Source organism: Cnephaeus nilssonii (assembly GCF_951640355.1).
Source record: "Cnephaeus nilssonii genome assembly, chromosome: 2".
In the NCBI taxonomy this organism is placed as follows: Eukaryota; Metazoa; Chordata; class Mammalia; order Chiroptera; family Vespertilionidae; genus Cnephaeus; species Cnephaeus nilssonii.
The window spans coordinates 51,584,595-51,598,822 of record NC_137073.1 but is presented as its reverse complement, the minus strand read 5'-3'; the positions used below and the strand labels follow the sequence as shown (position 1 = coordinate 51,598,822).

Genomic DNA, 14,228 nt, shown 5'->3' with positions numbered 1-14,228 from the left:
GTCCTCATTTGGTGTGAGTCCTTAAAAAGGGAGGAAAATTACTTTAGCACAGATTTAGAAATTATTTTGGAGGTTGATCTCACAATTGTAGATGTCAGTATCAGCATATGCAGGTCGTTTAAAGGGCATTTAGAAAAGAAATATAGTAAGGGGTCACAGTTGGATATTACACATATCCAGCTGCAGGTTGAACAAAACCCCAGCTGTGCTAACAGCAATGCAATGGGTTCTTGTGGTGTGGGATAGAATTTCCAGTGACAGCATCTTACCAAGGTTCAGAATGTGCTGTATGGAACTTAATGGAAGTGAAACTGATATGCTTTGAAAACTATTAGATGACATTGAATCACCTGGAAAAAAAAATGTTTAGGTTATTTTGGAAACCTGAGTCCAAAAGCATTTAGAGGAATCAGCAGATTTATAGGTTTCCAAACATTCATGGGTCTTTAGAAAACCTGAGCTTAATCCTGTACTTTCCTACTTCTCTCTCTTGGAAACTTTAGTCAGTTACTACGCTCTCTTCTTTTTGCCTCCTTGGCCTCTTATTTATCTCTGTCTCTTTCCATTGCAATTCACTAACCATTTTTTAGCAGAATTATTGTAATGGCCTCATTTCCTGTTTCTCTTCTACTTTGTTTTTTATTCTATTTTTTACACTTACAGAACAGTTATTTTCCAAAGCACAAATCAGAAAACCTTAACTTTATTTCTCCTAAGTTTTCAGTAAGAAACAAAAATGGTTCAGAAGGTTTGCAGTGATCTGACCCCCACTTCTGTTTTTCTCAACATGCTCCCTCCATGTGAGCTGCAGTGTAGCCATACCTAGTTGCCTTCTGCTCCCTGAAATTGACATGTGCCTTCATGCGTTAGTGCCTTTTCCATATGCTCTTGCCTCAATTTGGAAATACCACCTTTTTCCTCCATCCAGATGATGACTAATCTAAGAATCTCTTTTCTTTCCTTCTGATAGGAATTTACCATTTCTTTATGCTCACAGCATTTGTTCATGTTTTCACTATAGAATCTGTTTTCATTTAGCTTAGCTTTATTGCTTTGCCCTTATTAGATGCTTGTTTGAATGAATAAACCAGATCAAAACATTAATTAAAACTCTTTCACAGTTTATTGGTTAGGGGAAAACAAGCTTAATTTATAATAGAAATGTTGGAATTAAAATTAATCAGCAACATATGTGAGTTACGGTAATCCCAATTAAGGTTGTATGTGACCCCTTAAGTGTAAGACTGGTTGTTGCAGTCAAATATTGAAGGATTTAACAAGTGATGGAAGAAACCTGTTGATAGAGAATAATTTAATTACTAAAATTAAGAAGCTTTCTTTTTTATGAGGCCTATTGTGTTTATGTTTAGATTTGAGAATATCATATTAAAATGGAAATAACTTACAGCTTAAGTTGCATTTTTTAAATGTTTAGTTACATTAATTATTTTTGACTCAAAATCTTTTTGTTTCCTTAACAGTTGGTACCTATTTAACTTTTGAGTAGAATTAATGTACTCATTAAAAATCATTATTGTAGTAGTTAAAACTATAACAGTGTAACAGTGATTTGAAGGACATGCCTTTTTCGAGATGTGTGTTTTAAATTATTTTAGGGCTGACAGAGCCTTTTCAGATATTAAATATAAACCTAAAGATAATGGTCAAAGATTATTAGGTTAGGATCATAACAATCAGTGAACATATTAAAGCTAGTAATGTATGATATCTTTTAATTTTGGTTTACTTTCTAGTTGCAGTAATAAATTTGCATTCATATTCCACATACCTTTTTTTCAGTCCCTTTGGTTATACGTCATCATTCATCTTTCAAGTGCTTATTGAACTCTTGCTGTTGTAGGCTTCGAACCAGGTGCTAGATTCATGAGAATTAACTAATTTGAAGTTTAGGTTGGCATGTTTCCAAGGCCTGCATTTAATATTTGCAGGACCTGAGGCAGAAAGTACATGGAGACCCTCAGACTCTATGTTTAAACATTTAATAATTATAAATCTAACTAATACATTGCTAAATTAAATAGGTCCTTTCCTCCTGCCTTGGGAAGTAGCTCAGTGATCTGGAAGGCCAAGTGTGGGTTTAGATTGCTGGGGTTCTAGTCCCACACAGGAATGTGGTAGTGTGTGGGGGAGTCAACCTGTGGGGCAGCCCAAACCCTCTCCCCTTTGACTGGCCCTCTCGTAAACTAGAAGGGCCCTTCTTGCAGACATACTAACACTCTTTCCACACCTTACAAACGGCAGCCTCTTGGCCACTGTTCAGGTTGGGGAAGTTATTACCTGCAAGGTTGACTGCCCTGACAGTGGAGACTCCAGAAGCCTGCTTAGGGTTGTTTTGACACAGATTCCTGGGCCTTGGTATGCATCAGGGCAGAGGAGGGCAGGCTCTGAATGGGCACGTTCTTTGCCCTGTGGATTTATCTTGTGGAAAAAGATGTTTTCAGAGGATGAATTAGGACATCCCTCCAAAGTCCAGAACTCAGAGTGGGGCACTCTTGCCTAGATCCTAAGGGTGATACTGTGTATGCCCATGAACCAAATAAAACTAAGTGTTCCTTAAGAGGATCAGATCTCTACACAGTCTAGACTTTGAAGCTAGATCATGAGTCCAATTTTTTTTTAATTGTGCTTTTTCAGTGAGCAATTAATAGGTGTTTGTTTATTCATATTAAAAACAAGCAATAGAGTTTTCAATTTCATTAGTTTTATATTTTAGAACTTAAATTTTTTGTGATAATGTAATATTAAATTTGGAATTATGCCTGCTTTATAGAACTTGTAATTATGTATTTTTTGTTTTAAATATTTACCCATTTATTTAAAATAGCAATAAGCTGTTTTATGGATGATAGTGTTGTTAGAGTGCAAAAGACTAAATGGGAAGGTATTCATGCTGTGCTAGCCATGGTTAAATTTCCAAGTACATTTAAGGGAAGAAAAAGGCTATGAATTGACCACTTAAGTAAATCAGTTTGCAACTTCAGTGTCCTAAAATGATTAAATCTAGAGGTAAAACTATAATGTTATGTGTCACAAAAATTTATCCCATAGAACTTTTTATAAAATACTACCTTTCTGATTGGGCACATGATAATATACAATTGTAGTTTCACAGTACTTTAGAAAAAGAAAGAGCCAATTCAGTGTAAAAGGGAATACTTGATTACTCTATTGTATAAGAGCACTAAAAACTAATCTACTGTTATATTACTCAATATTGAATGCTGCAAGAGGCTATCTTTCAGTTCAGTCTTCATTAATTGTGCTATATTGTTGTGATATTAGTCTCTGTTATAGATGAGTTTTATGGAAGACTTTTAATTTGACATCTCTGAGCTTTAATTTTGGCTCACTTAAATGTCTTTGACGTATTTTTGGAATGATTGTTGAAGGGCAAATGAAGTATTGAAGGCAAAATGGATTAATCAGTCATTGTGATTCTTTTGTGAAAACTCATGATAAACTATTCTTTGAAATGGTCTTAGTGCATAACAAAGTATAACTGATGAAAATAAGTATTTGTACTTTAAAAACATTTTACTTATTAATCTTTATAAAGACTATTCTAAATTTGCCTTTTATGCTAGATTACTAGAATTTTCTTACTAAATTAATTTTGGAGGCATTCCACTGTTCATCATAGCAGTTTTCTTTAATTGAGTTAATAACCAAATAATTAGAGATTAGTTTTTACCTTTGTTAAAATTTAGGTGAAAGGTATGTGTGATGTTTAAAAAAAATAATTCTAAAAGAACCGGTTAAATAATTTACATGTAATAATAGTATGGTACAGAAGTAAATGTTACCTACATACATTTGCTTTTGGCTCAGTCTTGCAATATGGAAATAGATGTATATTAAATATTATGATGGTATTTGCTAAAATAAATTCTCCCCACATTGTGATTTTTATGTTTTGGTTGATAACAACTCTATTTTTTTCTAGTGCTGTATTAGTTTGTTAGGGCTGCCATTCATAAAATACTACTGACTGGAAGACTTAAACAACTGAAACTTATTTCCTAACATTTCTGAAGGCTAGAAGTCCAAAATCAAGGCAGTGTTGGTTTCTTCTGAGGGCCTTTCATCTTGGCTTGTAGATGGCCTTCTTCCCCCAGTGCCTTCATATAGCTTTCCCTCTGTGTGTGTCTGTGTTATATCGCCTTTCCTTATAAGGACATACTGGATTAGGGTCCACTCACATGACCTCGTTTTACCTTAATTATATCTTTAAAGACTCTATCTCCAAATACAGTCACATTCTGAAGTACACTGGGTGTTAGGACATCATCATATGAATATTGAGGGGACACAATTCAGCCCCTAACAAGGGCATAGAATGCAAATCATAATTTTGGGCAACCAATATGTTTAAGATATGAAGCAGCTTATTTAAATCCTGCCTAATAAAAGGGTAATATGTAAATTACCATCACTTCGATACGCCCACGATTGGGCCAGCGGGAAGCGCAGGGGGCGGGACTCAGGGTGGCCGGGGTAGCCGATTGGGCCAGCGTCTGTGCCATGGCTGTGCTGCAGAACAGAAGGGGCCTCTGGGGCAGCGAGCTCACGTCCCGTTGCGGACCATCAAAAGCGGGGGAGCTGGGTGCCTGTCTGCTCCGGCACCAGGCCTTTCAGAAGCCGAGCTGGAGGCTTCTGAAAGGCCTGGTGCAGCAGCAGACAGGCACCCAGCTCCCCCGCGATCGAAAGCGGAAGCGTGTAGGGGACCCTACACGTGCATGATTCAATCATGCACTGGGCCTCTAGTGTTTTTAATAAATTGCATACTTAAGAAAATTAGATGTTAGAAATATTATTTAGTACTACTTTTAACTGCTTTGATTATAGAGACAGGGAAGGGACAATTAAAGACTTATGATGATAATTAAGCTAATAATAATAGCAGCTAGTATTTATATTATATGCCAGGCTCAGGTTTGAACATATGAGGTTTTTTTGTTTTTTTAATAGAGAAAGACTTTTAAACATGGAGAAGTTGAATTATCCAGGTAGCATTACTTGTTGATAAGCCAGCTTAAAAAAATACTGTATTCCTCCTTGACTCCTAGCTTCAGACCTATCACTTTGTAGGTGTTCAGTAAATAACCATATAATGAATGAATAGATTTCAGTTAAAACAAAAGGGAGAAATACAGTCACCGTGGCTGTGCCCTTTTCAGAAGCTCATATTTGCATTGACAAAACAGTTGTATTGTCTTCTCTGCCATAGCAGGCTTTTATTTTGTGCCAGCAAAAATAGTATACATTGAATATTAACTTAAATAGAGACAAAAGAAATAGTTGGAGTCCTTATGCTTTAGTTTCCCACGTGTTTGAGACTTGAAAGTATAAAGCAGTAGTTCAACCTGGATATATAGACACCTCACCCCTCCCCATAAGATTTCCTAGATAAGAGGTTATTTTCCAGAGGGCCCATTTTGCCAGTAGGTGGAATTGGTGGCTCTGTACATTTTTGCCTCAGTCACTCATCATGTTGCTTTAGTACTCTGCCAGGTGGGGCTTTGTTGGGACCTATGGGTCTTGTTAAAAATGTTTCTTTATACTCAAACTAGAGGCCCGGTGCACGAAATTTGTGCACTTGGGGCAGGTGGTGCCCCCCAGCCCAGCCTGCGCCTTCACTCAATCTGGGACCACTGGCTCCTAACCGCTCACTTACCTGCCTGCCTCATTGCCCCTAACCCCTCTGCCTGCCTGCCTGATCGCCCCTAACCCCTCTGCCTGCCTGCCTGATCGCCCCTAACCCCTCTGCCTGCCTGCCTGATCGCCCCTAACCCCTCTGCCTGCCTGCCTGATGCCCCTAACTGTTCGCCTGCCTGCCTGATCGCCCCGAACCACTCACCTGCCTGCCTGATAGCCCCTAACTGCTCACCTGCTTGCCTGCCTGATTGCCCCTAAGCACTCTGCTTGCCTGCCTGCCTGCCTAATCGCCCCTAACTGCTCGCCTGCCTACCTGATCTCCCCTAACTGCTCGCCTACTTGCCTGATCACCCTAACCACTCACCTGCCTGCCTGATTGCCCCTAACCACTCTGCCTGCCTGCCTGATTGCCCCTAACCACTTCTGCCTCAGCCCCCACCATTGCAGCTTTGTCTGGAAGGATGTCTGGAAGGTCGTTTGGCTGTCTGGTCTAATTAGCATATTAGGCTTTTATTATTATAGATTACACATGTCTTTAGATAAAATTCTCTGGATATATGGGAAGTAGTAGGAAAAGGCAGAGAAATAAGTTATCAACATTTATAATTCTCTTTTGAGAAAACTTTACATAGATGTGTACACATTTGTTGTTTGATTAATGTCAATTTGTTCTACCACAAATGGAATATGAACAGTCTTTGGGAACTAATGCCTATTTTTGGCAGAATTCTACTTCTCAATATTCATAAAAGTGTTGTGATTACCTCATTGCTCTGCTGCTGGTTTTAAATACAGTTTGTACTTCTGCTTTTCTTTTTCTTAGTTTAACTTTTTTAATGGGTGGAGAATTTTAGTTGTGCCATGAGAGGATAAAAATTTCATCCCATACTATGAGAACAATAATGCCAACTTAACACTGTTCAGATTTTTAAAATAAGAAAATCCCTTCAATTAGAGATAAATTATAAATAATTAGATACTATAATTGTTAAGTTTAAACAAATGCTTTCTGGCCTTAGGTCATTTTTCTCATTTGTATCTGAATTTGTGCAGTTTTCAGAGTATTTTTATAATTTAAATTTTAATGATTGTTTGAGTCTCATGTTCATTTAAATGTAATTTCATTAATTCAGAACATTTCTTAAATTATTATATATGTCTTTATATGACTGAAACATCCAAGGGTATCCAGAGGTAGTGCAATGGAATATTACTGAGTTGTAATTAGACATAAACCAGACATTTATGGTATATTTGTGTCTTGATTTAGGTTGGTTGAAGACTTTTGATGACTACTTTAGAGAGAAGACTCAGTATATTTTTAATAACATGGTCATCAAGCTGAAGGAAGACTCACGGAGGAAATTTATATGGTCTGAGATCTCTTACCTTTCAAAGTGGTGGGATACTATAGATATTCAAAAGAAGGATGCTGTTAAAAGGTTTGTTTTTATTTTATTTTTTAGTTTGGTAATATTAAACATTAATTGTATAATGAGTGTAAAATGTGTGTTGAATTTTTAGATGGTGAAAATTCTTAGCTTTATATCTGAAACTTAAAATATTTTTTCATATGTTTTTTCCTTGATTCTGGTTCATCTCTTAAAAAGTGATTTGAAACTTTTCCATTGAAATTCTTATGTTCCAACTTTGTCCTAGAAATGGAATTACTAGGTTAAAGGGACTTGGTATATTAAAGGTTTTTTTTAAAGCATATAATCACAGGGGCCCCAGAAAGGTTGTTTCAATGTATTATTTATTCTTCAATCTTCTATATCATAGTGTACCAATTTCTCTGCCCATTTACCAACAATACAACTTTTTCCCTAATACCTTGACCAATTTGATAGTTGAAAATATAATTTTAATTTGTATTTTTGATGAGTGATAATATTGCATATTTCTTATATATATAAGCAAAGCATTATAAATTGCTTGATTGTGTAATTTTTCTTACTGATTTGTAATTATGTTCATATACATATGCACAAATACACATAACAACCCTTATTTATCCTCAAGTGTTTCTTAATTCTATTTTTTAAATTATTGAAAGTATTACATAACTTCACCTTTTCCCCCCATTAACTTCTTCCAGCCTGCTCCCGTTCCCCCCCCCCCCCAACCAGGCCCTCACCATCCCATTGTCTGTGTCCATAGGTTATGCATACACATGCATACAAGTAATATATAGACTTGAGCATTATTATATAGTCAAATTGATTAATCTGTTTTCTTGATATTTACTTTGCCTGTCATATCTTAAAAGGTATTCTCTAGTTTAGAAATCAGATAGAGTCCTCTTTTCTCTAGTTTCATTTTTACCATTCATTTTTTAAAATCCTGAAATTTATTTTCTTCATGTGGTATGATGGGAGGTTCGGTTCACCATATTTCCCTCCCCTCTGCTTCCTGGAGTTTAAGGATTATTTTAATATGTATTGCTTTCTTTTATCTACTTACTATCACATTACAATACTTACTGCATTAGTCCCTGTTATAAGTAGTTTACAAATGGTGATTGATAATCCTCACAACAATCCTGTGAAATAGGTACAGTGACTACCCACATTTTCGAGATAAAGCACTCACTGGTCTTTCATGGTTACGGGCTGGGATGTGCTGCACTGGTATGCTGTTCCGTCCAGCCTGTCCAGTCCTACAGGCTGTTCCCTTTCATGCTGTGCTGCTTCTCAAAGATTTAAATAGTTCATTCTTTTTACTGATTTGAAGTGCTATCTTTACTGTATTTCAATATGCATTGATTTCTGGGATTTCTGACCTGTTTCCTGGACTTTTCTATTTGACTGTAATTGTTGCAGTATTATGATGTTTCATTAACTGATAATCTTCCTACCCTATTAAAGAAAGAATTTTGATGAAAATTGATATAAACATTTAAAGGTAATTTGGAAAGAACTGTTTATCCATCACTAGCCATTGGAGCTCTCCCTCCTCTTAATAGAACAATTAAAATGCTTATAAGATTGGCCAGAAAGATGGCATAAATGAAGGCTATAGGCTTTGGGGGTGATGGGATGAACCAAGAGTAGCTGCCCCACCCAAAGGGGCTAGCCACTTTTCTACTCCAGCCACATTGGCAGTCCATGGGAGCCAGAGTGATCAGGATACTCCTCCAATTATTCAAGACAACTTAGAATTCCAAAATGCTATGTAAAATATCTTGACTTTTTAAATTGAAATGTTAGCAGCAATTTAGATTCTCTCTCTCTCTTTCTCTCTCTCTCCCCCCCGCTCTCTCTCTCACACACACAAACACACATAGCCACACACACAGAGTAAAACAGAATCCTTAGTTTAATTTGAGCCACCTACTAGTTTTTAAACTTTTATATTAAGAACTGCTCTATAAAACTCTGTGGAACTGGTGTTTGTTTTACAGGTAATTCTTTTGAATTTTAAGATTAAAAATATTTTTGTCTGTTTAGGTCTAACATTACTCCGTGAATACATATAATACTTCATATTTTCTTAGATTGCAAGATTTTATTTATCACATCTGTAATTGAAGTACTTTTTATTTATCACATCTGTAATTTTAAAGTACTTTTGGGAAGCTGAATATTTTCTTCATCTTGAGTAGATTTGGCTAAAGCTTTTACTTTTTTTGGTTGTTTTTTGCATCCCCTCTCACTCCCAAAGAACTATGTATATGTTGCTGGTTTTTACTCTTGACTTTTCTGCTAATTTATTCTACCTGCTTTTACTAATGCTAAATGGGCCATTTCATTTATTTTAATAAGGATTTGCCTTTTAACCCTTTGCACTCGCTTGCTTTTTTCTCGATTCCTTTATTCTACTCGGGATTTAATTTTTTAAATACCCCAGATTTTACAAAGCACGGCAGTAGAATAAAAAACTGGAGTTTCTTTTCATACAAACTTACTTATTTGGATTTTTTTATATTTCAAATTATTGATACATTCAATAACCGTCACACTCGACATCCGAGTGCAAAAGGTTAATACTGCTCTAACTAGCTTTTAATTTTTTTATTTTTTATTATATCCTATATAATAAAAGGCTAATATGCAAATCGACTGAATAGCAAAATGATCGGTCGCTATGACACACACTGACCACCAGGGGGCAGACTCTCAATGCAGGAGCTGCCCCCTGGTTTTCAGTGTGCTCCCACAGGGGGAGCACCACTCAGCCAGAAGCCAGGCTCACTGCTGGTGAGCATAGCAGCAGTGGCAGGAGCCTCTCCTGCCTCCATGACAGTCAGACATCCCCGGAGTGCTCCTGGACTGTGAGAGGGCGCAGGCCGGGCTGAGGGGGACCTTCTCCCAACCTCCGCTCCCTCCCCCCCCCCCCCCCCGCACTGAGTGGACGAATTTTGTGCACCCGGCCTCTAGTATTTTAAGAAAATGTTATATAACTGTATTTATTGTTTTTCCTGATTTGAGTATGTTAGGATAATAATTTTTAATTTTCAAGTACTATTTTTCCCCCAGTTATACTTTAGATTTAAAAACTAATTTTTATGTCTTATGGTCAGAAAGTGCAGACTATACAATTTTTATTCTTTTTGTTTGGATTTGCCTACCTGTGCTGCTCTTTTTACTTTTAAGGACAATCTAGAGAGGTAGTTCAAATGGCTGGGCAGTGGAGCTAGGCTGCATGTGTTGAAATAGGGCAGACTCCCATCTACTGTGTGACTTTGGGGAAATTAACCTCTCTGTGCCTCATTTTATGTTTTCTATCTTTAAAAAAAGCTTTCTTATGTAATGTTTCTGTGAAGATCACCTTTGACCCCTCTGGTCAGATGTTTTTAGGATTTTAAAAATTTTATCCATAAAATTCTAAATTTTCACCAGGTATGTAGGTATAAATAACTTATTAAATTTTCCATCTACCAGTTCAAACATTTCTCCAGCTTACGTTTTCTGCTCTTGCTAATTAATTAATGTTTTTATTTCATTTGTTTTAGAATTCAGTTATCTAGTATTGAGTCTCTAGTCTCTTTTATGCACATGTATTTTTTTTTTAATTTGTTATATTCACTGCTTTTGGGAGTTTTTTTTTCTCAAGGGTTTCCCCCCACCTCTCTCAAGCTTACTTCTCTATGGTATAGAGTCTGTTCTGTTCTGGCTTTAAATGCTTGGTTTTAACTATATTTTTATTACCCTTTAGTTCTGTGTTCTTTTTATTGTTGTTTATAAGTTCAAGTGTATTCCCCCTTTTTATTCATCCTTGAGCAATAACTGGTGTATCCACACTTGGGATTTGTTCCAAAACAGAGTGTAACTCTCCTAAAACACCTTCCTTTTCTAGCAAAATACTTTGTTTCTTTGCAATGAGTTTAGTTAATACTGACTGGCCAACATCCATTTCACCAGATTTCCTTTTGGGAAACTGTCTCTCACAGAAATCAGGTCCTCCACCTTTCCTGCCTCAGGTCAGATGGGCCAGCTATGACCTGAGCTCAGTTAATCCAATATATTATTTTTTCAGGGTTTTAAATCTTTAGAGAGTGGAGTGAGAGGGTAGACAGATGGAAAGAAGGGAAACACATGGAGGGAAGGTTGCAGGTCATCCCTCACAACACTGGTGCCTTTGCAAGACTCTTCCTGTCCTGTGGAATGGTCCCTGTGCTCCCCATAGCACAATAGCACATGACCTCTTGTTTTCTTCCAGCCCTTTGTTAAGCCTCTGCTTTTAGCCTGTCCTCAGTACTCTGTGTCCAGGACAGTCTCCCATACATTTCTCCTTCAGCATCGGTTTGTGTTGCTTGCATAGATTATTCCTCAGATCTTTGTTGGAGAGCTGGGTTATGGAAGATAAGTGTTAGGGACCCAGCGGCCAGGAAAGAAGTTAGGGTTATGAATAGGACTGGTGGAAGGGAAGAGAGGAGCTGGGGCGGTGGGAAGACTGGGAGAACCATGAAGTGTTTGCTGTTTGTTAGGTGAGGCACCCACGGTTGGCTTTCTGTATCTAGCTTCCTTTTGGGTTGCCTGTAGGCCAGGTAGGAGCAGTGGCTTAGATCAATGACTGTAGGAAAGAGTCTGCCACTCAGAAGGAAATTGGGCTTGCTGTTTGCTGCTTTTGGTAAAGTGAGGCCAGGCCTGGCTCTGTCCCAGTGTAGCTGCATTAGGGAGCCATCCTCGGCAGCAGTCAGGGCCTGGGAGTGGAGAGGCCTCTGCAAGATGGGACTCACAAAAAGATGAAGGATAGGGACTGTGATTAGTGTCTGTTCCAAGATCCAACTTTGCTTCAGCCCTTGGCCCTCCAGATTAGGGGCTGTTGCCAGAATATCTTAGATTCTTCTTTCTTTACTACTTGGGACTCAATGCTGTAGGTCAGTACTCGTTGAATTCTTTTAGTTTCACCTGCATAGTTTCTGTCTCAAATGCACCAATTTTATGACATGAGGATGGTCCCCTTCTGATTCTCCTGGACACAAGTTTCTCTTTCTCTTTTTCTGTACTGTTGGCCATTTTACTTATGTTGGACCATATAAAATTACTGATGTTTGACTGCTTTTGATGTACAAAAATTGCAGTTTTATATGATTCAACCCAAGATTAAGGTAGAAAACAGTAAGATGTTAGGGGTTGGCATGCAAATTAGATTCTAGTGCTTAAGCAGTTTTATTCAAACTCCTTTTGAGAGCTCTTATTTTGACAATGGGAAATATAGGCCTGTTCCTCAATGATATCATTTTGCTTGAAGAAAAAATTGTTTTATAGCCACATTAGGGCCAATGATTTTGTTTCTGGTCAGGCTTAGCTAAAGTTCCCTCCCTTCTAGCTATAACCATTCACTTTATTGATTTACTACATTTATATATAGAACTATGGTAATAGCATTTTTTCTTACTTAAATATTTTTAGTGGTTCTTGCCTAAATGTATGTTTTGGGGAAAAGCTTAATAGCTATATAGGTTTGTCCCTATTATTTAAAATTCTGAGCTTGTAGTAAGTGACATTACTGATACAATTTTTTTGACTACTAATGTAATGCTCATACAATGGCTTGCATTGGGTTGTTTTTCCTCAGATGAGTCTATGGATTAAATGTCTGTACCTAAATTTTCAAGCTCACTGTTGCCAAGCAGAACCTGTTAATTCCTGTAGAGGTTCATGTGAGCTTTTACTATCCCTGAAGAATACCAATTGATCGTGGGAACTTAACAGAAACATAACTCAAATGATCCCATAATCTATCCTAGCAGTGACTTGTTTGATTCTTTCCCCTGTGGCAGCAGTAGTCATCTCTGTAGACTTTCAAAAATGAAAATCTAGTTAACTAAAGGGAGATCCATGCAAACAGCTAGTCTTTTCATTGTTTTATGATTCCAACTAATTTAATCAATTGTAGTCATGGTGCCTGCCTGTCACATATCCAGTGGATTTAAAAGAAACTGCTCTAGCTGGTTTAGCTTAATGTTAAAGCATCAGCCCTTTGACTGAAGGGTCATGCGTTCAATTCTGGTTGCAGGCTCAACCCTGGCCCTGGTTGAGGGGTGAGCAGGAGGCAGCCAATCGATGTGTCTCTCTCATATCGATCTCTCTCTCTCTGTCTCTCCCCCTTCCTTCCACTCTCTCTGGAAAACAATGGAGAAAATATCCTTGGGTGAGGATTAGCAAAAAAGTAAAAATTAAAAAAATAATAAAATAAACTGCCTCACGTTAAGTAATCAGCACATTTTTCGTTTATGTTTATTTTATTTTGAAAATGACTGATATTCTTTTTACTTTCTAGGTTTCCTATTTTATATATATATATATATAAATATATATATATATATATATATATATGTATATATATGTACATATATATATATATATATATATATATATATTTATTTTTGCTAAATGCAGTCAAATACTGCATGATGTTTATAAAAAAAAATACATCAACATGTGTGCCCTGACTCAGAGTCAGCCAGCTGAAACATTAGCCTTAGCGTTTCCTTTGACTTGCACCCAGTGTATTACGTATTCATTTTTCCTCTCTGGACTCTGAGACATTGAAATAGCTTTTACATTGCATCTGTTCCTGGTGTTGAGACCAGTGTTCAGTGGAGAAGCCCACCGAGCTGTTAGAACTTAGAATAGTTTGTGTGTTTGCCAAGTCTTGACAGACTTCTCTGTGTGGACCTTTAGGTGTGAAATAGGTTCTGAATATGTACTGGGAGGAAAGGTACCATCAGTTAATATAGATATTATATCTTCACCACATTGCTGAGTTTTATCACTTTGCCAAGAAGGCAAAGTCTTTCTCTATAATCTTTATACCATCCTCTTATATCATATTTCCTGAATTTATATTTAAGTCAGCCTTCTGTTCTATCTCTTAGCTATCTGTGTTTGCGTATTGAAATCAAAGAAATGTTTGAGGTTTACTTTCTTAATAATACAAATCCAAACTTACTGATGTGAATTTTGAGTTTCACTAAAAAATGTACCTCTAAAGTACCTATACATTTTATACAGGTACTAGTTAATGGTATTTAACCAAAGGCTGCTGTAAAATTTACAAAGCAATGAGAAGTCACAGTGTGTCTTGTGATGTTTAGGGAAAAT

The 14,228-nt window shown here is 37.0% G+C and overlaps 1 protein-coding gene across 1 annotated transcript in view; it reads left to right on the top strand.

Annotated features, from left to right (window-relative positions):
- Positions 1–14,228, top strand: part of MAN2A1 (mannosidase alpha class 2A member 1) — a 158,989-nt gene that overhangs the window by 35,726 nt on the left and 109,035 nt on the right. The window contains exon 4 of the mRNA XM_079799328.1: positions 6,947–7,118. Coding sequence (XP_079655454.1) covers positions 6,947–7,118 — 172 coding nt within the window. The remainder of the gene's footprint in view (positions 1–6,946; positions 7,119–14,228) is intronic.